The sequence below is a fragment of the Myxocyprinus asiaticus genome, chromosome 48, assembly GCF_019703515.2.
Source record: "Myxocyprinus asiaticus isolate MX2 ecotype Aquarium Trade chromosome 48, UBuf_Myxa_2, whole genome shotgun sequence".
Classification (NCBI taxonomy): domain Eukaryota; kingdom Metazoa; phylum Chordata; class Actinopteri; order Cypriniformes; family Catostomidae; genus Myxocyprinus; species Myxocyprinus asiaticus.
The window spans coordinates 3,687,364-3,715,147 of NC_059391.1; the positions used below are offsets into that span (position 1 = coordinate 3,687,364).

The 27,784-nt window shown below is 35.2% G+C and overlaps 1 protein-coding gene across 2 annotated transcripts in view; it reads right to left on the bottom strand.

Annotated features, from left to right (window-relative positions):
- LOC127437467 (uncharacterized) overlaps positions 1-27,784 on the bottom strand; it is a 108,479-nt gene that overhangs the window by 70,809 nt on the left and 9,886 nt on the right. Inside the window, exons 2-4 of one of the 2 annotated variants that reach the window (XM_051692406.1) lie at positions 24,627-25,043; positions 14,856-15,017; positions 478-531 (exon numbers count right to left, since the gene is read on the bottom strand). In XM_051692406.1, the coding sequence (XP_051548366.1) occupies positions 478-531; positions 14,856-15,017; positions 24,627-25,043 (633 nt within the window). The remainder of the gene's footprint in view (positions 1-477; positions 532-14,855; positions 15,018-24,626; positions 25,044-27,784) is intronic. The other variant, XM_051692407.1, reaches the window with a different exon arrangement.

The window sequence follows — 27,784 nt, forward strand, 5'->3', positions numbered from 1 at the left end:
TGGGGGCAGTGATTTAAATTACTGTAAGCACAGACCAATTTCAGAAGCAGAACTTTCAAACTCCTGTTGCCAAATCCACAGTGTGATCAGTCTGGCTGTTTGGCTATTCTTAGGTGGTTTAAGTTGGTCTCCAAACCAGACCAGCTGAAAAGTGCCCTAAACCAGCCAAATTACCAGCCTGACCAGACTGGGAATCAAGCTAATTCTTTTTGTAACAGCAGGTTAATATTTATAACATACAAGTGGGTAATGTGTAGTAATATTATATATTAAATATACATGAAATAAATATTGAATATGTAGTAACAGTTTTTTAAAAGCATTAAGGCAGTTTTATATTGTGAATACATTCACATCGGAAGATGTTATTTTGCATTTTTTTGTAACAACGCCCTTTAGTAGTGACAATTATTCATAATATAGCACAGCCTCTTGTTTAGATGTTATAACTTGTAAAGATGAAAAAGATTGACATACCATAACGGAAGACGCTGCGATGCTCCGTGCATCTTCCTCTGGTCCCTCATTGCTCTATACACAACACACAGAAAACACAATTTATTCAAAACAACAATATATAAATGGGCCTTGAACTTTTTGTAATATATTTAGTCACTAGATTTCATTTGCTCTTTTGAAATAACTGTTTTAATGTAGCCTACTATGTAGACATGTTCATAAATCATCATGAGTTTGACATCATAACCAGGAGCTCATTACCATATGACCACCCAAATTTACATATCAACACCTATTCAGCATTCAGTAAGTTGACCCGCCCTGATGAATGATGATGTGAACTACGCCAGTATCCTGATGAATGATGATGTGAACTACGCCAGTATGCATAGGTCAGCCAATCATAACAAATCTTATTTACATATATAAGTCATATGAGTACAGTAGCAAAAACAGCCTGCTTATTTGTAAGTGTCAAAGAGAGGGTGGTAAATTATTGTTTATGGTTGTTTATGTTGATCATGACTGTTTTTTGGTGCATGATATCAAAAAGTAATGACTTCATGAATTCCTAACTGTGGTAAAGTGTAACTTTCTGCAGCAAATGTATCTTGTCGTCTCTTCATTCATTTCTCTTGTTAAACATCCAGTAGGGGGGTTAAATCAGACAGTGCCCCTAAAAAAAGTTCACAGAAGTCACAAATTGTATGAAATGCATTACATTAGATAACAACATATCAAAGCAAGCCAGTAAACAAATGCTGCAAGATGAGCTTCATTTTTCTGAGCCATGTTTGTGATGACTTCTCAGCAACTGGTGTTTTAACCAACAAAAGGTGATTTTAGTGGATGGATGAGATCAGTTTCCCTCAAGTTCTTAAATAACTGACACTTGACTTGATATTTTCAATACTTTTTGGGGCCAGTATGTGTCTAGCCACATTTGTCCATCCAACCCTCCATCAACTAGGATGCAAGAATGAGATCTACAGAATAAGAAAACAAACTTTAGTTCTGAATAAATAATGTGCATCTATTTCGGAAAAAGGTGACCATTTTTCCCCTATTTCATTGGCATTTCCACCTTTCTGTCTGCACACAAACAACTGCTAGCTCTCTTTTTGTCTGTCAAACAGCAGTGAAATTTGCAGCTCTGACAGCTAGAAAGGCTTGCAGTTTCACACCGCTGTACTGTCAGCCAAGAGAGGCCACTCTGAATGTGAAACATCCACAATGGAGTCTAAGTCAAAGCCTTGGTTCTTTTGGTCTTTTTCAGACTTTAAGCTTAAAAAAAGAACAAAAAAAAACACAATACAACTGCAGAAGTCCATACAACTGCTATATTCCAAGTCTTCTGTATTAATATGATAGCTTTGTGTGAGAAAAAGACTGAAATTTAAAGGGATAGTTCACCCAAAAAATGTATTTCTTCAATTTGTAACCCTCATGTTGCCCCAAAATCGAATCATATTCTTTTTTCATTGGAACACAAAAAAGAAAACTTAGCAGAATGTTCAAGCTGCTCCATATCTGGTCACCATTCGCTTTCTTTGTCATTCTTTTCCATACAATGAAAGTGAATGGTGACCAGGGATAGAGCAGCTTGAACGGAGCAAGAAAGCAAGTCATATAGGTTTAGAATGACATGAAGGCGAGTAAATGACAGAATTTTCATTTTGGATTAACTATTCCTTTAAAAATCCACATAAATGCTGTCTATTGTACTGTGAAAAACCAGTCGGTTTGTTGTATCTGGAGTGTTTTACACCAGTCCTCAGGACGGAAGATAGAGAACCAAAGATGGAAGAAAAAAGACTGTTTATCAGGTTCCAAACACATTCTGTAGATGATAACAAAAACCAAACCAAAACTGGACAAACAAATCTCACAATCATTTTCTAAAACTGCAGAATGTCAAACAAAATAAAAAGATCTCAGTAGGTGGCAAGTTTTAACAATGTGTACTTCATAACAAACACATCAGTTAGTTAGCTAAGTTTAGGTTAACTAGACTGTGACCACTGTCAATATACTCAGATACTTAGTTTAAAATAATTAAACTGGATCTGAATAGAGTTGTAGATGGTAAATGACAAGATGATGAAGAGTCTGATTTTAGTTATTCATGCAGTTTCATTGTTCTTTTTTGTATTTGTTTATTTATTATTTATGTTCTCTAATGTCTTAGATTTTTATTCTTTTATCATATAAATATTTGTTTTCTTTTATTATTACTCTTTGGTTATTATTATTATTATTATTATTATTATGTTACTCCAAGGTATTTCAGAGAATATCATGGTTTTATCATAATACATGTCCAAAAAAAATAAATATATATAAAATTGTTTTTGGGACTAATATATATATATATATTAGTCCCAAAAACAATTTTATTACTAAAAAACAAAAAATTACCATGGGACTTTTTGGTTAGTGTTCTTTATTGTTATTTATTTGCCAATTCGGAATTAAACACTAAAAGCTTTAAAAAGTTTTAAGAATTATTATTATTATTGACATTTATTCTCTCAATTCTCTGAACATGTCACAAATTTTGATCAGTAGTATCAAATTATTTTTAACTAAGCCTGTGAAAAATGTGGTTTGCAATATCAGTGTGTTATAGCAATTCAAAATATAAAACTGGGACCATACTGATGTGTCTGTCGAGCTGTAAATTGAACTGCGATGCACATCACTGATCTCTGCCTGCATCACCTTGGTCTATTGATGGACTACACTCTTAAAATGGAATACATAGACTATCAATTAACTGCCAACAAAAGCCTTCATCAGCCAACTAACAAAGGACAATGCATCTATGTGAACTTCTGCAGTTAAACCAGGATGGACTTCAAAGACATTAGTCATTAATCTTACAGTTCTTACAAAATCTTTTTTTAAACACTGACCCTTAACACTTACTTAGTTTACTAATTTTACACCATGGCTTGCACTGCACACAAATAACTAATATTGGCATTATATTCATGATGTTAGTCAGAGGGGAACTGGCCCCCACAGTGAGCCTTGTTTCTCCCAAGGTTATTTTTCTCCATTAACCAACATCTTATGGAGTTCTGTGTTCCTTGCCACAGTCGCCTCCAGCTTGCTTACTGGGGTTCTAAATACAATTATTATTTAATTATACAATTAATTAATTTTAATACACAATTTACAATCATATTTAATCAAACTACACAATGATCACTCTAAGACTTTATAGATATTACAGTTTAGTTTTCTATTAAATCATGATTTCCTGTAAAGCTGCTTTGAAACGATGTGTGTTGTGAAAAGCGCTATACAAATAAAAATTACTTGACTTGACTGTATACATTTAGGCTATATATAAGATAAGTTCTTTAACAGGGGCATAACAGTCATTTTAAAAGTGGGGGGGACACAGCTGTCAGTAGGTGGCTCGCACAGACCCAAGACTTATAGTGCAGTATTAATAGATTACAGTATATTTTAATAAATAAGTATCATATAAGTGTTATATTAATATGTACTTATTATATAACTTTAATATTTGTAGTATTTTAAAGATTCAAGTATTGCAAAATAATTGCAAAAATTTGCCAAATTAGCTGCACAAATAAAGTGCATCTTGTGGCGTACTTGCTTCTGTTTCACACGACAATAAAAGACTGAGCACAAGCTGGTCCTGAATAAATTATTTAATCAATTACAATGACAATTGTGCATGTGCACAATTTTTATTTTTTACTCTGTGCTTGTGTACTGTGGGATTTAAATTTATCCAAGTGGCTCAAGTGTTTTGACTACGTACACCAAAATTCGTTCAGATGCATTTAATGATTCAGTGACCATTTCTGGTGATGCCAGAAGGTGATGACAAATGAGTATCTTTTGTGAAATGAGTTAGTCACTGAATCAACGATAAAAGAAAATTGTAATCCTTTGAAATTTGTATGTCTACAGACCTACTTTAGTAGAGGTTTTAAGCATTATAAGAACAAAGCAAATCTATTATTTCCCTACAGTTTGTGAACTGCTGAGCATGACTTCTATCAAAAGACAACAATAAAAGTCTTATAATAATTAAGTTTCAATAATGTCCATACATTTTCATGTATAAAAAAGCATGTCTACATATCTATTGACTTCAGTAAATTGCATAATTGTTCTAAGAACGCAGCAGATCAATATTTTTTCCTACAGTTTATTGACTGCACACCAACATAGAGGTAAAAAACAGGAGCTGATATTAAAAATAGCTTTACATATTTAACACAGATCTAGTAATCTGTTTAAATTGGCAAAAAGAACCGATCAAACTATTACCTCACAAACATAATGTAAAAAGCATAACTTAATGAAGACTCATGCACTGATATAAACTCCACTTACAATGTGTGCTTAAAAGAAGGATTGTTCTTAGTTTTTTTTCTGCAGTGCATTTCACGTAATGCTGCCAATCATGAACAATATGCCAATAAATAACTCTCATTTGTGTGTTCCTCATCTCTAGATTATTAATTTAGATCAACATCAATGCCGATAAAAAACATGGATAAATGAGCAATGTTGAAAGCATCTTTGTTGAAATGAATGGAGCCGCATTGATTAGACTGTCTGACTGACGGCCTATTATGTAAGGGTTGTTTTGGCTCATGAAACTCACTTGTGATTGGCTGGATGGTCGCTCAGTCAGCCCAAAGTAACAAATGCAAAGAATACTGTATACAAATCCACTATTTGGACTCGATATGGATTTAGCTTGAAAAAGTGCGGTGGACAAAATCACAATTTTAAAGAGTCTGTCTGCTGCTACGCCTTTGGTCTTTAATCTTGTATGGTGTTTCTAGCATTTGATTAAGATGACTTGAGGCATGAACAAAAAGAATGTGCTATGATTAAAAGCTGCAGTCAAACATGGGAATAGAACATTTTTATTCATAATCTATGAGATTTAGTGGCCCATTTACATATCTAAATGATTTACATATGGTACAGAGACCCTCTAGTCATAAATAATTTAATATTGCAACATTTCCTGAAGGATCAGTTCATCAGGGCCACATTTAACTTTAATTACTCTGTAAAAATCTCAGTTATGATTCAATAACTCTGTCTGCAAACTAAATGTTCATCAACAGATTGCTGAGATGGAAAGATCAACAGTGGACAAAAACAGCAGAGGAATGGAGGAGGGATCTATCTACTAATAACATTCTATTAATTACCATTAGTTAATGCATTAGGTATCATGAGATAACAATAAACAATATATTTTTACAGCATTTATTACACTCAATTTTTTTTAAAGATTTATGCATTTCAATTGTATATCAATATTGAGTAATATTTAATAAAAATGTAATTAAAAGAGTTTTAATTAAATTTAGTAAAAACTTAACTAAATTCAATTTGATGGATTTTTGTTATGAAATTGAAATGCATAAATCTTAAAAATAGGCTAAATTAGTAGTGTAATTGTGGTTAATTTTCATTTAAAATATATAGTATTTTTCATTGTTAGTACAGGTTAGTTCATAATGCCCTTAATTCACTTAACTGCAACTTCTAATGTAAAAATGTGTTACTACATGTAGAAATTAAGATTTACCCTACATTTATAAATGCTGTGCCAGTTTTGTTTATTGTTACTTCATTTAACTAATGTTAACAAATACAACCTTATTGAAAGGTTTTTATATACTGCGTGTGTGTGTGTGTGTATATATATATATATATATATATATATATATATATATATATATATATATATTTAAGCAATATCACACGAGCAAGAGTGTGATATGGTCCTACATCAGCACTGCTGTTTTGACTGCAGGTAATCACAGCAGTGCTGATTTAGGGCCATACAGCACGATTGCAAGTGTGATATTGCTTATATACAACAGTTCATTTAACAAGTAAATATAAAACAATTAGGAAAAACTGAGTACGGTCATAAAAAACACATTTGTGCATGGAACTATGAGCGGGGGTATTCCTCCCTATTTCGCGGTAGCTGGTGCGCAAGAGTCATTCACAATAGAAACCGCAATCTCCTCCGCCATTTTGAACAGTATGTCCTCTTCAATGTGGAAATACCAGTGAGAGGTAAGCGACTTGAGTTTGTGTGTAATGAATCAGTCTGTTGTGTCTCTCAGTTGAGATAAGCCTTAATGATGAATTTGTTAGTTTAAAGCTGTTTAAAGCTATTTCCTAGCATTAGTAGTGTAGTAGTAATCCAAGCGATCACGTAGAGCTGATGAATGAAAACACTGACTGACGCTGACTCACTGCTCATATTACACGCAAAAATTGTCTTTTGCCACCATCTGCTGGCTAAAATCTGTAATGTCACAAAAATAAATGTAAAGAGACACATCTAGCTCTTAACACATCTGCACTGCTCTTACACTTTAGTTTAGAACACCACGAACACAAGTGGAGTGATACACACAGTGAAGCATCCAAGTGCTGATGTTCTAAGACATCAGTACTCATGGAACGTCTCTCGTCCAATCAGATTCGACGACCAGATCTAACTGTTGTATATACACAGTTTTGTTCAAAAGTTCGCATTCCCTGGCAGAAATTGTGAAATTTTGGCATTGATTTTAAAAATATGACTGATCATGCAAGGTCAGGTAGACCAAGAAAGATTTCAGCCACAACTGCCAGAAGAATTGTTCAGGATACAAGAAAAACCCACAGGTAACCTCAGGAGAAAAGCTCTTGAAAAAGACGGTGTGGTTGTTTCAAGGAGCACAATATGACGATACTTGAACAAAAATGAGCTGCATGGTCGAGTTGCCAGAAAGAAGCCTTTACTGCGCCAATGCCACAAAAAAGCCCAGTTACAATATGCCTGACAACACCTTGACATACCTCACAGCTTCTGGCACACTGTAATTTGGAGTGACGAGACCAAAATAGAGCTTTATGGTCACAACCATAAGCGCTATGTTTGGAGAGGGGTCAACAAGTATTGTGCTCCTTGATACAACCACACCGTCTTTTTCCAGAGCAGCCTGTATTTCTCCTGAGGTTACCTGTGGGTTTTTCCTTGTATCCCGAACAATTCTTCTGGCAATTGTGGCTAAAATCTTTCTTGGTCTACCTGACCTTGGCTTGATATCAAGAGATCCCTGAATTTTCCACTTCTTAATAAGTGATTGAACAGTACTGACTGGCATTTTCAAGGCTTTGGATATCTTTTTATATCCTTCTCCATCTTTATAAAGTTCCATTACCTTGTTACGCGGGTCTTTTGACAGTTCTTTTCTGCTCCCCATTGCTCAGTATCCAGCCTGTGCATTGCATCAACATGAGTGCTAACAAACTGACTGACTATTTATACACAGACACTAACTGCAATTTAAAAAGCCACAGGTGTGGGAAAATAACCTTTAATTGCCATTTAAACCTGTGTGTGTCACCTTGTGTGTCTGTAACAAGGCCAAACATTCAAGGGTATGTCAACTTTTGATCAGGGCCATTTGGGTGATTTCTGTTATCATTATGATTTAAAAAGGAGCCAAACAACTATGTGATAATAAATGGCTTCATATGATCACTATCCTTAAATAAAAGACAGTTTTTTTGCATGATCAGTCATATTTTCAAAATCAATGCCAACATTTCACAATTTCTGCCAAGGTATGCAAACAATACAGTACTGTTTTAGGCACTTGTGAAAAATGTTGCATAGTGAGGATGTCTTCAAAAATAATGCCATAAAAAGTTTTAATTTATCAATTAACATCATACAAAGTCCAGTAAACATAAAAAAGCTACATCAATATTTGGTGTGACCACCTTTGCCTTCAAAACAGCACCAATTCTCCTAGGTACACCTGGACACAGTTTTTCTTCGTTGTTGGCAGATAGGATGTTCCAAGCTTCTTGGAGAATTCGTAACAGTTTGTCTATCTATTTAGGCTGTCTCAGCTGCTTCTGTCTCTTCATGTAATCCCAGACTGACTCTGCATTCAGTGGGGGGCTCTGTGGGGCCCATGCTATCTGTTGCAGAGCTCCCTGTTCTTCTATTCTATTCCCAAAAGGAATGTTCAGGCATTTAAAATGTATATTTCCTATTGACACACTAAAGCTGAAGATATATATATAACCATCTTAAGACAAATGCTTTTGTGAAACATCTTATGTGCCTAAGACTTTTGTACAGTACTGTATATATATATATATATATATATATATATATATATATATATATATATATATACACACACACACCGATAAGCCACAACATTAAAACCACCTGCCTAATATTGTGTAGGTCCCCCTCGTGCTGCCAAAACAGCACCAACCCGCAGAAATACTCAAACCAGCCCATCTGTCACCAACTGTCATGCCACGGTCAAATCAATGAGATCACATTTTTTCCCCATTCTGATGGTTGATGTGAACATTAACTGAAGCTCCTGACCCATATCTGCATGATTTTATGCACTGCACTGCTGCCACACGATTGGCTGATTGGATATTCGCATGGATGTTTGTTGGTGCGAGATGAGCTGGTTTGAGTATTTCTGTAACTGCTGATCTCCTGGGATTTTCACGCACAACAGTCTCTAGAATTTACTCAGAATGGTGCTAAAAAACAAAACAAAAAAAAAAACATCCAGTGAGTGGCAGTTCTGTGGATGGAAATGCCTTGTTGATGAGAGAGGTCAACAGAGAATGGCCAGACTGGTTCAAACTGACAAAGTCTACGGTAACTCAGATAACCGCTCTGTACAACTGTGGTGAGAAGAATATCATCTCAGAATGTTATTCTGAGATGTGGGTTGATGCTGTTTTGGTGGCACAAGAGGGATCTATACAATATTAGGCAGGTGGTTTTAATGTTGCGGCTGATTTAATGTTGCGGTGTATATATACTGTATATATACACAACTTAAAATAAGGTTGTATTAGTTAATACAACATTACATTTTACAATGATTTTGAACATGGCTCCTGCTGGGATATACTTGAACTATGTTAAAAAATTAAATACTGTAGGTTAGATTTAGGTTTGAGGGTTAGGGTAGGGAGGTTGGTTTTGTTTATTTAAAACTCGATAGTGCATTAACCTTAAAAACCTTACCTATTCATCGGGAGATCATTTAACTAAATTTTAACGCCCCAAAGTGGACATTTCGCCTGCTGCGATTCATGTAATAAACCACATAAGTTTGCATTTTGCAAAAATTTTGCTGCAGTCACGTAATTTTTATGAGATCAGGCTAAATTGAACTGTTAAGTTGAAAATTAAATATGTCAAGTTCAGATCTACCCTGAAAAATATAGTCACCATCAAGGCAAGCTGCACATAACAACAAAATGACACCCACAATGCCTTCGAGAGTGATTATCAGGCCCACGAAATGCAATGTGATTCATCTTATACTAATTAAAAAGCTTGCAAGCCAACATTAACATATTAATTGAGGTTCAAGCAAAGGGCTGTTCTGATGAGGAAATTCAAATGAGTTTTTCAGGAACAGAATAGAAATTGAGGTAACAGAGGGTTTGAGACACACACACACACACACTGCTGTTGTACAAATGGCCTCATCTCAAATAGAGGCTCATACGTGTATGATCTGACATACCTCCCACTCCCATTATCACATGGGCATTTAGAAATGAAAAACCCATTTACTTCCATTTACATCCCGCTTGCCTTCAGAGAAAGAACTGCTGGCCCACAATGCACCCTTGCTTTGTCAAAGTGACAAGGTCAGTGGAATTACCAGAAAACGTCTCGCTGTGCTTGTTACAAGAGGCAAGCCGCAGACGCTCTTTGCCTTGTCATTTAAGAAGGGTCATTTCCCCATTTTGGTAACGTGCTATATCCCACATATTATGTGTCTCGAAGGCAGCTCAGTGAAACACCGATGTTTTAGTTAAAAGAAAATGAGTTGTCCAGTCTGGCAATGCTTGTTTGATTGTAGCTTCACCTGACGCCAGCAGGTTCATGGAGTCGCAGGTTTAGGCCATTGATTTGGGATAAGAAAACATTACAACTTCTTTCGACCAGGAGTAGTTGTGGAGTCAAGCTTGGGTAAGCGTGAAATCACAGGATAAAGGAAGAAGATCTCTTGTTTCAGCCTAGATTACCACCACAGCAGCCATAATAGCATCTTTCTGCAGGATGTTAGTTGGGATGTCATTGCAATACAAGATGTTTTCCTGTCCATGGTATCAGTGGAAAGAAAATAAAAAAAGCCAACAAAGTGTCATGACAACTCGTAATATTTCGTACAAAAACTTAAGATATTGTATGACTTGGCTCGTAAAAAAGTTATGATTTTAACTCGCATCCTATCCTATACTTCATTTTAAGAAGGGAAATGTCAGTGAACAAATCTGGTTACTCATTCCATTTTTTTTTCTGCAATACAAATGACTGATGTATGTCAACAACCTGTAATACTGTTCCCTCATCTCATTTCAAACCCTTATGTTTTCTTCTTTTGTGGTACAAGTTATTTTACAATTAAAATCATGTTTAGGTTTAGAGTTTGAGTAGGGGGTCAGAATTTATGGTTAGGTTTAGGGTTTGGGGCTAAGTTTAAAAATAATCGTAATAACATCATAAGTTGGTTCGTTTATTTTTATAAATATAAATATTTATTATATGTGAAAAAAAGCCGTAAGTTTTTTTACTAGTCAACTTGTACGATTTCTTTCGAGTTCACCATCTCCTACTTAGTAAGACTGAGACCGGGTTGAGAACGCAGTGAGACATTAGGGTGTTGGTCATTTTTTGTACAAAACATTGTATGTCTTACAGTGTTGATAAATTGCATATTGTTATGATGTTTGGATTTATCTATGCCTTCAGAAAGGATATCAGGTTTGACAGTTATATAGTTTGTTTCACCAATCCTTAATCATAAGACCCCTGCACACTTCCTATGAAATCGAGGAATGAACAGGTGTGACATCATTTAGAACAAAATCTGGCCCCAAAAAAAATTGTTTTTGAGATCGTTTCAGTGGTTTTTAACAGTTCTTCGTACTGGCTGGTAAACACCTTCTTACTGCCATTGGTTCACGTCATCGGTTGGTGTGACCTGAAGCTCCACCTACATTGAGGCTGATAACTAATTCCCATTCAGTCAGTTAAGATCAGTCAACATGAACACACCGGTGTGTAGAGTTATTTGCAAGCTGGTGCAAATTTACCAACATCTCTATGATCGTTCGCATAGAGAGATTTTCCAAGAACAGATCATGCGATTTATTTTATTTTTTATTAGTCTTCAAAGGAATATACCCAAATGCTCTTAAGTGCCCATTGACTCTGTTGTTTGATATGCTGCTTCACTCATGAGCCTTCTGCAGTAAAAGCCATTCGCACATCTGCCGGAAGTAAGATATGTCTGTCATCATTCTTTTGTCTGTATTCTACCCATTAACATTCTTTTATATATCCATCTTTACAGTAGTAACAGTGTGATCATTAATTACAATAACAGAGTGTTATTGGTGCATATTATGTCAGTGTATAGTGTATATTGTGTGCATTAGCACCATCAATGCAAAAGGTAAACATTATAAATTACACATTATTTACTGTTTATATTTTACTTTATATCATCATCAAGTAGTTAAAACAGCTTCTTTTACTGATCTCATGTGAATTCTATTCATAGAATGAGGCATGAATTCATTGATGACACATTTTAATGTCATATTAGTTGACGTTTTACATGTAGTCTTGAGCATCCTTATATTTACATGGACCTCTAAACGAATCACCCAGCAGCATGGCGGTGTCTGAAAGTTCGCAAACAGTAAGACGTTGCTCAACTTTCGAACTTCTTTGCATGTTTGCATGATACTTGATCCTGATATTTCTACAAATATCCACTTTTTAATTCTCAATTGTGTAATATAGAAAAATGTGACAATATGGTTAACAATTTAAATGTTGCTCCCTAATGACAAATAAAACAAAACATAAAATAAAGTGATATAAAGTAATATTCATTAACATAATCCCCAGCCAGACGGAGACAAAGCGCACATTAGCTTCTGTCAATGGGAGGTTGTTAATCACTTGATGGTCGGTACTCCCTGCTGAGTGAATGGTTCCAGCAACGGAAAGCACATCAAAACTGTTAGAATTTTTTTTTCTGTTGCCGAGGTGGGTCTTGTGTTCTCATCAAGTGACCAATAAGCTTTTTCTCTTACTGAAGAACTGACAAGACATCATGCTTATATAAACATTTTCATTGCACTCAGCTGCATATCATCACAAACGCTGATTGTAATTCAAATTGATTCTATCACCAAGCGTTTTTCCTGTCCTTTTTCCTACGCTAAAATGACATCAGAAAACGGATGCAACAGTCTGTTTTTACAGAACACATTTTTTCCACTCACTGAAAGCTGCATATGGACAATTGTGTTCTACAGCAAGCCTCGAGGGGATAAATATACAATCACACTGTTTCACATGGAAAAGTTACTCCATTAATCGCACACCTGCCTCATTTGCAGCATTTGTTTTGTTTTATTCCTTGATTCGGTTCGTATAGGCATATATGAACATGGCAATCACACTCCAATCCGCACCAAAACAATTGGTCCGAGACCACCTGGATGGAGAAGAAATTTGTAGGTCAGCTTGCAATTCATCATCAAAATGCGGATATAGTCTTTTGGCGGCTAGCCTATTTTATACAGGTAAATCTTCTCAATTGCTTCTCTCTTTTGGACAGTGGCAGAACAGACACAAGTAAAAATGTGGCTTCACTTTTTATGTGTAAATATATGTGAGAACGTGTGTGTGTTTGTGTATGGGCGCGGGAGGGAGAGAGAGAGACCTCTGTGACTGTGAGAACAGGTTCATTTTCAACACAGAAATAATGCAAAAGCAACTACTGACAGATCAAAATAACCATAATGGAAATTTGACAGTTTTGGTCTGTTTTAAAATATTACCTCATGAAAGCGAACCGAACCATGAAGAAAATGCAACGTTGTCAGTATTTCTGTCCCTGTTTCAGAAAAAATCAAGCAAGCTACATGTCTGAAAACATCCTAAATCACTCTATTACAATTGTTTATGCTCACACGGTACTCCTGTTGTTATTTCAGCGAGCTCCACGTGACAGGGAATCACAGAGAGAGAGTTGCAGTGAGTCAGTATGTTTGTCACCCCTCCACCATTTTGGCTGACCTCATCAGCAGGTGATGATACTCAGCTGAAGACATTCACTGAGCAAAAACAAGAAATGCTGCTAGAGGATTACAATAAAACAAGCTGAGAAAACATGATGCAGCCAAAGCCAAAGAGATGCCTCATGCATATGAGTGCTTGAGTATTGCTGAACATACAATGTTTGATCCAATGGAACAGTGAACTAGTACATTAGTAGATTTTTACACTTTCCAAAGGAAATATAGGTGTTCTGAGTTTTTTTTAGTGTGTTGCTATGCAGCTGCTAGGGTCTTCTGAATGGTTGCTAAGACATTGTTAGTCTCATAGAATAAACGTTACTATAACTACATTTTTGCAAACTGATATTTGCGTGCTGCTTTCTATGTTTCGCATCGGTTTCTTGATGAAAATGAGACTAGAGACGCTACAACAACTGTGCGTTTTAATCACTTTCACACAAATCAAGTGACTACTATTGGTTAGGTTTAGGTTAAAGTTTTAGGTTAGGGAGGTACGTTTTACTCATTATAACCTCTATCTAATGTTCACCTTAAAAACCTCGTCTGATTACGACACCATTTCACTCATTTTTGGCACCCCCTGCTGGACATTTCACTGGGAAACTGCAGAAAAACGTGTAATTAAGAATGTGATTTCGTTTTGCAAAAATGTTTCCACGATCATGTTATGTTCATGAGATCAGGCTGGCATTGCTAGGTGGTTGCTATGATGTTGCTAGGTGGTTTCTAGGGTCATCTGGGTGGTTGTTAGGGTGGTTAATTACTGGCTCAAGTCAAAAGAGCGCAGCCTCAAGTGTTACTATAATGATATTCTGGTCTCTACTGTAGATATGGCTCAGGTCCTTATAGTATATATGATTTTTTTCCCCCTGTTTTATCATTCACCAGAGAGGAATACGTTAAGATAAAAACCTGTGTGTGTGTGGTGTGTGTGTGTGTGTGTGTGTGTGTGTGTGTGTGTGTGTGTCAGGTTTGGGTGGTTTGGAAATTTCTAGTGTTCCCATAACTCAAATGGTTAAAAAACATACTAAACGATGTTTTTTTGAAAATGTAAAAATGCAGAAAGTTTTTTTATGAGGGTTAGGTTTAGGGTTAGGGTTAGAAGATATAATCTGTAGTTCATACAGTATAAAAATCATTATGTCTAAGGATAGCCACACCAACATGTGTGTGTGTGTGTGTGTGTGTGTGTGTGCATGTTATACACTAACTTTGCTTGAGATGGCCGCTTCACTGATCAGTGATATGGTGTCACTCTTTAGTGACTGCAGGTCACTGCTGTTGAGTTCAGTGCCATCACTAGGACTGGCAGTGTGACATGATTTTGTGAGCGTCATGTTCTCTGATATGCACTCCACCAGGTCTGATGAGACCTGAAACACACACATACACACACTCAAAATGTCAAATAATCTTTAAAATTATGTCACCAAATGCAATTTAATGCTTTTACAGAATTTCCCTAACAGCTTACATTCTGGATTATTTTAAATTTAAAGGGATAGTTCACCCAAAAATAAAAATTCTGTCTTCATCTACTGACTATCATGTCGTTCCAAACCCATATGACTAACTATCTTCTGTGGAACACAAAAGGAGATGTGAAGCAGAATGTAATTAAACAGAATTTTCATTTTTTGGTAAACTAAGGTCTATTGATATCATACGTGCTGATAACCACATACAGTAATTTTGTCTCCTCCTTCAGTACTGTACAGTGCAGAGTGTATAAACAAACATATTTCACCTTATTTTTTTATCTGTCATAATAACAGACAGTATTTTGATTTACTGAACTGAGTTTCAGTTTAGGTGCTTACAATTCAAATGAATCTGTCCAACACCAAGTCTACTGCAAACAAAGAAAGGTCTGATTTATCGCAGTTTTCCACATCAAGATATTTTGGGGGTTTCTCAACATGAAACAAACTTCAGATGTCAATTTCATTGAAACATGAAGTCTTTCAGCTCTGCTTGACATCCCTGAAAATTCCCTCATGTGCAGCTATTTATCATTTAAAACAAGTATTTTGCAGGCATGATGAGAGTTACATCTGTTTGTGCTGTGGAAAAGAATGAAAATGCTTGATTTACATGTTGCATGAAATTAAAGGCCAACAAAAAGACACAGGAAACAGTGTAATATCTCATAGAGATTGTAATTACCCAGTAAGAGGCCCTCGGGAGCTCATTACTGAAACACTCTCATCGCACAAACCCTTTATAAAAACAGTGAAAGAGCATCAATCAGTTAGGGCAGGTAATTTCTCCTGAGAAACAGCACAGTGGCATCTTTAGATGATTATAACACCAATTCACACTTTAAAAGGTCTAACCCTCAGACTGACAGCCATTACAATAAAGTTGATTGATAATCACAGTTTAAGTTACTATGAAAGGACTCTGCAATAAAATAAAATTAATGAATGGGGAAAAAATTCTGTTAATGTTGGGCGAAGAACAGTGGCTATTTTTCACCCCAAAATCAAAAGATAGAGAAAAATTTTGTGCCATTAAGATGTTTGAATTGACAATTTCCATTTTTCTTTCATAAAATTGAGCACAGTTTACCACCAAATTAACCCCCAAATTCTCTAATGCAAAAAACTTTAAACATCCTCTCCAGACAAATTTTAAATTAGCATAACTTCAAATACTATCATGATGTATAAATACTTTTAAATAATATAAAACTATTATTAAACATATTTTTATATTAGTTATAAATTTACTGATTTATTATTATTAGTAGCAGTAGTATTACAGTAATGAGATTGTTTTATTTTTATTATTTAAATTAAAAATAGATTATTTTAATCAAACCTTGACAGGTTTCGTAAGATCACAAATCTGAAAAATAAACTTGCAATTACGAGATATAAATGTGGCTGGTGGGTTGTAAAGAAACAACAAATGTTTTATTCTAATGGCTGTTGGAAAAATAAAAAACAGTGGTCGATGTATTTAAAAAAAAAAAAAGAAAAGAAATACAGAAAATGCTTTGAGTAATTTAAGCATGTGTTAAATGCATAAAATGCTGTGAATGATATAAGCATGTATTAAGGTGATGTATGCTGAAGCATATGGGTAGGCTAATGCCCTGTTTGTATTTTATTTTGACATTAGCCTCTACCGTATTTCGTTATACCATGTTTAATTTTTCTATTTCATTTTTTGTATATCCGTTATTCCTTTAATACGGCCCCATCGACCTCAGTTTTTTTTTTAAACAGCCGTCAGAATAAAACCCCAAAAGATATTTTTGTACCCGTGTTGTTTCTTTGCAACCCACCATCAAAGTCACAAAGTTTATATCTCATAATAATTTGGACAAATAAAGTCACAATTGCAATATATATAAACTTGCAATAGTGAGAAATAAACTTGCAATTGTGAGATATAAAGTCACAAATCTGACAAATAAAGTCACAGTTGCAAGTTTATATATCACAATTGTGACTTTGTTTCTCAGATTTGTTACTTTATATCTCAGAAATTAAGTCAGTATTTTGAGGTCAGAATTACCTTTTTTTTTTTTTATTTTAATTTTTTTTATTACATGGTGGCATTAAGGGAGCATATTATACAGTATACTGTGCATGTCCACAAGGAAAACTTTTTCTACAAATGACAAATGGTTTTATGAAACAGATTATTTGCTAGTCAATTTCAGTTTTTCACAATTCTAGAGTTCATTGCTAATAGTTTCATCTGTCTAAACTGAGGTTTTTCAGTTTCACAGTATTGCTGTCATTTATTCAGATATAATCCCACTCAAGGACAAAAATTATTACAGGGACAAAAATGCAATAGCTACATTTCATTGCGGCTCCATTTGTCTCTCAAACATGCAAATGTGCTGCCTGTACACTTTTCATCTAGTACTTGATTCTTCAGTATTGTACTATTTTGGTTCAACCAAAGCAGCATGTGCTTTGTTGACATAAATTTCATGTAACATTACCAGAAATCAGAGAATTACCATCACATCATTCTTTTCTCTAGTCCTTCATAGTGGACACGTTCAGTCTGAGGCCTAATTAACTTTGCAAGTATTCATGTACTGGCGAGAAGCAAACTAAAGCTGTGCTTTACTGGTTTTGATCAGTATCATGGAAAAAGAGTATGTAGATCTTCAGGGGAGTGAACAATGGTGTGAACGACAACAGGAACATTGTCATAATGACCATCTCTGATTATCAAACAGCAATACACTTCTAAAGACTCTTCACACATTTTAAGATCCAAGAGTCAACTGAATTGCTCAAATGAGGAGAGCGGAGAAATAAACTTGGGGGGAGGATGTTGAGTGTAAAATAACAAGAGAATCTTGTGTCAACAGCGGCACATACATCTGTGACAAATCAAAGAGAATAAACAGTGCTGTGATTTCCATGCACCTTGACAGGCCGAGAGGAAAGCGTGTTTCTGACAGCTGACGACTCCGGGTGAGTATCTGAGTTACTAAACTCAACTTTTTTAAATTGCGACGCTAAATATGTGATGACATCGCAGCATGAGTCTGGCACATCGAGAGCAGTTTTAGCTAGAGCTCTGCTGAAAATGTTCGCTGTGTTTTAGACACTAGAAATTGCTTTTGAAATCACCCTGAAAGGCTGTCATAATAGCACGTTGTGTTCCCGCAAACACCCGCACCCCGTTAGCAATCTACTGCTAAAGACCCAGAAGAGACGCACAAATGCTTCTAAACCTTTAAACGTGCCATAATCTGCACAATTTTCCCTAAAGGCCATTTATAATGTTTGTCAATGTTTCTTCAAAACCAGTCATCATTTTGTTTTCATGACCATTTATAACCCTATCTCTGACCTTTACAATTAAACAGTTTTTGCTCTTTTCCTTGTAAGAGATCAATATGTAAATGAGCTCTGTTATGATTTGCTAACCTCTGCGTGTCGTTCAACAGGGTGGGTCTATTTGCTATAAACTTAATGGCTTCAGTATGTAAATATGGGCAGTGTTGGGTCAACATGATCACACAGGAAGTCGGCATGTTGTTTCCGAGAGCCCTGGTACGCTAGGATCGGCCACATTATGCCGACTCACCGACATGCGTCATCTCTTATCAGACATTTTTTGCATCGGCTCTTACATGTTTACCCTCACTTGTGGCGCTCTGACCGGAAGCATGTAGTTATACCAACATGGGAGATCTGTGTTTGTGTCCAGGAAGTCACATTCTCATAATCAGTGATGAGTGGGATTCGGAGGTTGCATTTTGACTCATAACATTACATTCACTGATGATTAGATGTAGGTTTGGGGTTTGGGTTGGGAGGTAGGCTACAGTTTATAAAATATGTATTCCTCTTCACTGTTTTACAGCCTGTACAGCTGAATGAAGCTCACATGTGCCCATACGCCCAACAACACTTACCGCTTTGGCCACTGGGGCAGTGTTTCGAGTTTCTAATATTTTTTTTATTTTATGTGTACGGTATTTTTTTTATTACCATACACATCGACGTAACTGCAAATATTTAAGAAGCGTTAATGGAACTGAACGTCATTAAAATTATTTGGTTCCAGCATCTTTTAATGTTCAATGGAAGCGGCCTCCAACACTTCATTTTAAGAAAGAAAACATATGTGAACAAATTTGATTACTCATTCCAGTTTTATTTCTGCAATACAAATGACTGATGTATGCCAATAAACTGTAATATGCTGCCCTTGTCTCATTCCAAACCCTTATTTTTTTCTTTCTTCTGTGGCACACAACAGTGATTTTCCTATTAAAAGCAAGGTTAGGTGTAGAGTTTGGGTAAGGGGTTGCACTTCATGGTTACTTTTAGGTTTGGGTTGGGTTACATAATAACATTTCCATTGGTTAATTTATTTTCTCTATAGGAGTACAAGTCATACATTATTGTACAAGTCAACTCATACAACTTCTTGCAATTTCGCCATCTCATACTTTTTTTTTTTTACTTGTCATATTACTGTTCATGACAACTGGTTCTGGTGATTCCAAGCCAATCTCAAACTAGAAGGAAGTTCAAACTGACATGCCAAAAAAAAAAAAAAAAATATGGATTACAAGCACTCAGTGAGCCCAGATATAAACTGACTATTCTCAAATAACAATCCTTTAAATCTTGAAAATGCTTTAAGCATTCACTGAAAGAGGTAATTACATTTATTAGGTGAGAGATGTTAATTCTACAGCTTTTAGCATGTAATGATTTGAGAAGAACTCATAAAATGAGCTGCCCTTTCAAAGCTTAGACAAGCTCCTTATCCTTTAATTAGCCCTCTCTCTCTCACTCTCTCTCTCTCTCTCTCTCTCTCACACACACACACACACACACACACACACACACACACACACACACACACACACACACACACACACACACACACACACACACACACTGCAAAAGAGCAAATCCATCATCCACTCTCACTAGAATGATTCACTGGCTGCTCAAAGCCTCATGAGCTGTTTACCTACGACTGCATTTTTGGGGCATGATAGATGAATTTGGACATTTGATTCGAGAATTTGAATACTTAAATTTGACTTTTGACCCTATTTTCTTTCTTAATAAATGCCACTGGTGGTATGGTATTCTAAAGGAAGAAAGTTTCAGAATCTTTCATCAAATTGTAATAACTTTAATAATATTTAATATTACTGAAGAAAAATGGCTTTGTTAAAAGTTTTACCACTGAATTGTGATACTTGAAAATACTCGTGCAAACAAATCACAAAATGTAAATCACATTGATACTTTATTATTTAATAGTCAATTTATTTGTATTAGTATTTGTATGCGGTCCATTGCTCTGTGCAATTCAATTCTTCACAATTTAAACTCTGTGAATTCCACCACGCACAGTCTATATCACAGAAATGAGAGGTACGGTTGAAATGTCCCATCCGTACTGAGCACTCAGCAACATAAATTGTTTATCAGACACTAATGCAGCCATTTAATCCAATTTGCATTCATATTAGTTCCTGGGTATCTCCGTCCGAAGGGAATTACTGCTTTAGTGGCCCTTCGAGACACCAAAATAACTTCATGCATGATATTGGTCTCTTTATATTTCTCGTTTGAGAAGCCAATTGCTTTAAAATACACTCCGCTCTCACAGGTGATTGGTGAATTCATTTGGAGGGGCTTCAGTTGAACAAGCACACACACACACCAGGGCGTTATGGAGCCTGACTAGCAGTCACTAAATGAAACCACAGACGGCATTACGTCATCTTGAATGTTGGATCGGTCTGTGTTTAAACTATGTATGTGAGGTGTTTTACTCATTTACACAATAAGTTGAGGGGTTTTTTCTACAACAAATAAACTAACATGATGTAACGTCAGTATTATTGTGCATTTCTTTTAAGATAGTGTTGTGTCACACGTATTTGACTAGACAAAACTGTTTTAATAGTTATCTCAAAATAATTAAATTACGTTTTGTTTTGAACTCTGAATGGGTGAATTTCAGGAAAACATTTACAGGTCATATTTCACTCCAAAAATAAAAATAACATATCTGAAAATGTATTTTACAAAAAGAACGTGACATTATTTTCATGACAATTACGCTTCAATTTAATGAGAATTTTTGGGAAATGTCATGAAAATAATCACAATAAGGCTTTATTTGAATTAAAATTAAAATTTAATAGTAACAGTTTATACAAATATACTAAAAATAAGTAAATAAGAAAATCTTCAGATTTATTTGGAACATATTTCCCTCAATTTGTTTATCTATATAGCTTCTGAATGGAGGTTTTAAAATAAAAATAGAACAGAGACAACTTTACCCAGAGAATAGTGTGAGTGGGGTATGAAATACTATATTTACAGACAAAATCCATACTTTCATGACACTTAGAAATGTGGGGTTGCCGGAGTCATCCACAACAATGAGGTGAAGACATTGAGACGCTTTTGACAGTAAACTGTAGGTTGCATACAAAGAGACAGGGGTCAAGCTGAAATTGTCCATCACCCAGACAAGCAGAACTCATCTGGATGCAAACGAGTGCCTACAGTATTCAAATATTCAATATATATTCAGAGCTTCAGAGAGCACTGGTCCCATGGACCCTCCCCCAACAGAAGACACTTCTCACCCATGTTTATCACAATATGAGCTCAAAGGTACACTATAAAAAATGTCTGTAATTTTAACGGTAAAAGAATGTACAAATACTACAGAAAAAAAATGATAATTGATTAACGAGTATTAACTGTAAAATATACAACAAAAAAGTGTATAATATTATAATATAATATTGTAATGTATTTTAAAAGACAATATAGTAGTTTTTACAATAAAATGTTGTAAAAATTAAACATTTTTAGATGTAAAAACTATAATTTTCCTGTATAATTAATGTTATGTTTAATTATGTTTATCAAGAGAGTACATGTACTTTTTACAGTAAATTATTGTTAAAATTACAGTAAAAAACAATAATCGGGTGTTCCCACAATTCCCAGCATGACCCATCATATTTCATGATATTTTATGGAATAGTTGTTTCTTCTTATTTTGAATATCAGTTATGTACATTGGGTTGTTCTGTATTATATTTAATGTAGTTTATTTCATGTTTACTGCATTATTGTAATGTCACATGTGTTATCCTGATGGTGTTTAGTGTTTGTGTGAGTGACACTGAGCACTGTCTCTACATGTTTATGGTCATTGCTCCTGGAAGAGACACTATTGGTGAACTTCATGTCATCATGTGTTCTTCTGTAATTTTATGGTGATTAACAATACCTTATAAAGTAAAAAGCAGATTTTTACAGTTTCAGAAGGTTAATATCAAGATTATGACATTTTTTACTGTAAATTTAACAGAATTTTATTTTTACAGTGCCAGCGTGGTCATGTAAATTACAACAGTTTTAAACTGTACAATTTACAGGTTGTTCTGTACAGTTGTTTACATTTTTATTGTATTTTTTTACATGATTATTCTGGCAACCACAGCTGCCAGTTTTTTTTTTTTAATTTTATTTTATTTTACAGTGTACAGTACAGATATGTGTGTGTGTGTGTGTGTGTGTGTGTGTGTGTGTGTGTGTGTGTGTGCTTAAATGTTCGATTCTGTTTAGTGTCATTACCATTGATACAGCATCATAGTTTATAAGGGTTATATTGTTTTTGATGCGACTCGTCGTTCACGTCCAGTGTTGACAGGGTGTTAGAATGCATTGGTTCTGCAGTATAACAGCAGCCTCTAGAGGTGAAATAAAAACAATCACTGACTGTGCATGGAGTTTATTGTGCCACATGACAACTTCTATTGATGAATAATGATCAACTGTTGATGAATTCATGAATGAGTTGATGAATCATACAGTATTTATGACAATGTTTACTTTATAGTGTTTATATTGTAATACATTGTAGATATACATTATCTTGGCCAAAATGACATATCTTATAATGACGCATAATTTTGCCACCTACATTTTGGAACAGCCTTCATGTCTATGATGCTTAAAAAAGCTGTCTAATTAGGCAGTCAGGCACTAGTGTTTGGAGTAGAGCCATTATATCAGTAACTAACGATGCAAAGAGACTTTAAACCCTTGACAATCAACTACAGGAATGCCGCTATAAATCCAAACCAACAAGCCAACCCGATCCAAATCCGTCCACATTAGCACGATGCCACATAAGTGTCACTCATAAGTCATAGCACATCAGACACCTTCTACTTCCTAAACACATCATAACCACCTGATGCCAGGCCTCATTTTCAGCTCAGGATCAATTGATATCCAGTGTCATTGGAAACTCAGTACGGATGAGCTAATGAAATAAACACAATTGGATAGCACAGAGTATGGGTCAGGCCCGAGTAAGTGCCTATTTACCTGAATGAGAGGCCGGTGTAATGTATTGGAGTGGATATCACATTAACCAGTCAAGGCCTTTTTAAATGGGGTCCAGGGCTTAAACTGATTTATCTATTGGCTCCCTCAGGGGCACTTTAGAGTGTGCAGCCCGTCCAGCTAAACCATCAATCTAACCTTGCTGAGTGGATATCATTACTGCCCAGTCAGGGCACTGCACACACACGCTCATACAAACAGGTGTGAGTGTGCATACTGTATGCATGGATGAAGTACTGCTCACTAAATGTCTATTGTTCGTCCTATAAAATAATCACAAATCAAAACAACATAAATATCAGGAGGGGTAAAATTTGACCATAAAATATCCCCAGAACATCTCTTAGAACTGCACAAAACTTTTTGCAAGAACAGTCTTCATTTTTGTATCGGCTCCAATATGTTTACATTCCATCGTGGCATGACAGGCAGAGCATTGCATCAGCATCTTGGGAGACCTAGGTTCAATTCCTGCACTGAGACCAGCAAGTACTCACATTCACATAATCAGTGACAAGTGTGATTTGGATATTGCATTTTTCCCTCTAACATAAAATTTTTACTCCACTGATGGTTAGGTTTAGGTTTGGGGTTTGGGTTGGGGGATACAGATTATAAAATATGCATTCCTCTTCAATGTATTACATCCTGTACAGCTGAAAACAACTTGCATCACAACTTGCTTTTAGCGCCCCTTTGTGGACATTTCACACATGCCCATACGACCAACAACACTTACCGCTTTGGCCACTGGGGGCAGTGTTTTGAATTTCTGAATGCACAGACTGATTTTAGCTAAAGAAAAGTCAACATACTGTTTCCAGTTTTACTGTGGAATTGCCACAGGCAATAAAACTGATTATCATCATTACAATCGAAGATTGTTGTAATATTGTTTGTGATGACCCCATTTCTTTTATATGTAATAGCAATAATGCTAACTGCGCTCTCGAGGGTTTGGAGATTTTTAATTTTGTTATTTATTTAGGTTTATCTTTGCAGAGTGATTTTATTTATTGAATATTAATAATCTATGTGTAATTAATGGAAAAACATAAAAAATTACAATGACTGGTCTTCACTCACCTCTTCTGTCTGGGTGATCACCACGGCTGGAATCCCATCATCATGACCGTAACGCTGTGTTTCCTGAAGTCTCAGACTCATGATTTTCTCATGATCTCGCTTTTGTTCTTCATGATCAAACCCCTTATTCTTGCTTTGTTCCGTTTTTGCTGGTTTTAGAAATTTGTCCTGGTTCTGAAAAAACAGATCAGGTTTCTGTTTTTTTGCATTGTGCTGCGGGTCTAGGCTGTTTGTTTCTTGGTTTATTTCAGAGGGTCTTTGACTGAGGGTGGACTCTGTGAAGGTCAATGTTGGTGTTTGGGTAGTGAACTGAAGGTCTGACTCTGGTCCCTTTTGGCATCCTTCACAAAAGTGTTGCTCTGATCCTAAGGTCCCAGGAGAAGATGGTATGAACTCACCAGCTGAGAACACTGACTCCTAAAAATGGAGAGAAGAATAGATTTTTTCATTTGTATATGTTATTTCAACATACAACATATGGATTTTTGTTATTCATTGCAATTTTTACACATATTGTTGTGTTTACTGCATTCATCAAGCACAACCATTCAACCCTGTTACAAAAGTCATGTAAGAAAAACTATCAAACAAATATTGCTTTAATTTTTGGGAAACAAAATGTATCAATACATACAAAGCAACATTTTGTCCCAAACTAGCTAGTCCCTACTGAGTAATAGTTTCATTTAGGCTAAATCTGCTACCCTGTTACTTGCAATCTAGTTATTCATTAATTTTATTTATTGCACGGCTCTTTGGAATACTCGATTTTGATTAGTCAATGGCGCCATCTAGCGGTCTGATGTTTCTAAGTAACAACCGCACATCCATGTATCAGACCGCTCATCCAGGTATTTTGAGCAATCTTTCCTGCTTCTCGGATCACTGTGTGAAAATAATTTCAATTCAAATCAATGTTTCATGTGCATTTAATTAATGCATATTGTAGTCTTGTAATAAGATGCATATTGAGCAGTCAGACATTCATTAATTACAAAATAAACACCAACAGAACTCGCAACCGGAGGTTGATTTCTGCTGTTCAGTGTTTTATTTATTCTCCCATAATTACATCATTTCAATTCAAATCAATATAACAAGTCCATGTATTTATTTATTTGGTTAGTGTAATAAGCAGGATAATGAACAGTCAGCCGGTTGTTATCGCAAAATAAACCCCTCAGTGTGATACAAGACACCTCTGCTTCACGTTGGGATCCTGATCACCATGTTGAGGTTTATTTTGTGATAACAAACGTCTGACTGCACATTATCCCTTATCAATTTTAAAGCCTACTACAGAACACTTCAAAATAAGAATAATGCTAATATGATAAATATAATAAAAAGAAATCAGAACAACATAATTTTGACAATCTACTGAACTGATATTCAATTCATATACATATTTTTTTTTATTATTATTATTAACTAATTAACAAAAAACATAATATTAAGTTGTGCCCTGTATTTTGGACGTAATCCTGTTAGCAAATAATTTTCACTAAATTAAATCATTTCATTCCATTTTCTGAAATTTTACACAAACTGTAGTGTTGACTGCATTCAAAAAGCTTAACCATTCAACCCTGTTTCCAAAGTTTGTAAGAAAAATAATAAGTAACACTTTACAATAAGGTTCACATTATTAAAGGAATATTCTGGGTTCAATACAAGTTAAGCTCAATCAACAGCATTTGTGGCATAATGTTGATTACCACAAAAAATAATTTCGACTTGTCCCTCCTTTTCTTTAAACAGCAAAACTGAAGTTACAGTGAGGCACTTACAATGAAAGTGAATGGGGCCATTATTTAGAGGGTTCAAAGGCAGAAACATTTAATTTTTTATTTTATAAAAGGACTTACATTCATTCTTCTGTTAGAAATTTGAGCTGTTAAGCTATTTAAATCATCTGTTTTACAGTCATTTAGTTCATCCAGAGCAGAGACAGCCACTTCTATTAAAATAAAAGGGAGAAATTGGAACGCCCAACAGTCCCACCTTTTCTATGGATGTAGAAAACAAGTCCCGCCTTACTGGTAAAAGAGCTAATCAGCTTTTAGATACAGACATCACCTGTCAAACAACTCAAGAACCCGCATGCGCATTAGCTATACAAGCCGGGAAAATTGTTTTTTTAGTGTGATCTGAGCTAAAGAAGCACAATTTATGATACCAGCGTTGTCAGATTTTACTGCTGATTTTAAATATGTTCTTCGATCGTAATTTTGAACAAGATTTTGGTCGTTCCACATTCAAGTAGATAGGAGCTGCACTTGTATGCCACTCGTTTACATAGAAAAATATCTGCCCAGGCTGCCCGAGAGAGTTCAAAAGATGACCGCTGAGTAGACTGACTTGCTAAAAAGACTTGGGTTCAACATAACGTTGTCATGGCAACTAAAATGTAAAATTAGAAAAGGTTAGTAAGCGATTGTATCACACTAAAATCATGTTAACACACATATTGTTTATGTCTTGTGGCTATACTTTTGAAACAGTGAGTATTTTAATGTTTATGGATTGGCCTCCATTCACGTCCATTGTAAGTGCCTCACTGGAACCTCGACTTTTGCCTGGGAAAGGAGGAACGAGTCTAAATTCATTTTTGTGGTAACCAACACTATGCCACAAATGCTGTCGATTGAGCTTAACTTGTATTGAACCTGGAATATTCTTTTAAGTACATTAGCTAACATGAACTAACAATAAACAAAACATTTTGAGCACTTCTTAATCTTGTTAATGTTAACATCAAGTAGTTTGCATTAGTTCATAATGCATTAACAATGAACAGTTGTATTTTTTATAAATTAACTTTAACCAAAATCAATAAATTGCTGCAAAAATGTTGTCCATTGTTAGTTCATGATACCTAATGCTTTTACTAATGTTAACAAATAGAATTGTATTAAGTGTTTTACTAAATGACGAAGTTCATCAATAACTAAAAACCAACATTAGGTTACTTCTATGTGTGATAGCTTAATCTAAATTAATTTTGGCTTAATTTTCTTAAAATTTGATCAATTCTGTAAAATAAAACTTTAACGCTGATGCTTACATGATGTGCACAATGAACATGTTGTTGGAACATGTAAGTCACTCCGAACCATCATTAAACAAATGACATCACACTAACTTCCTCTTTTCTT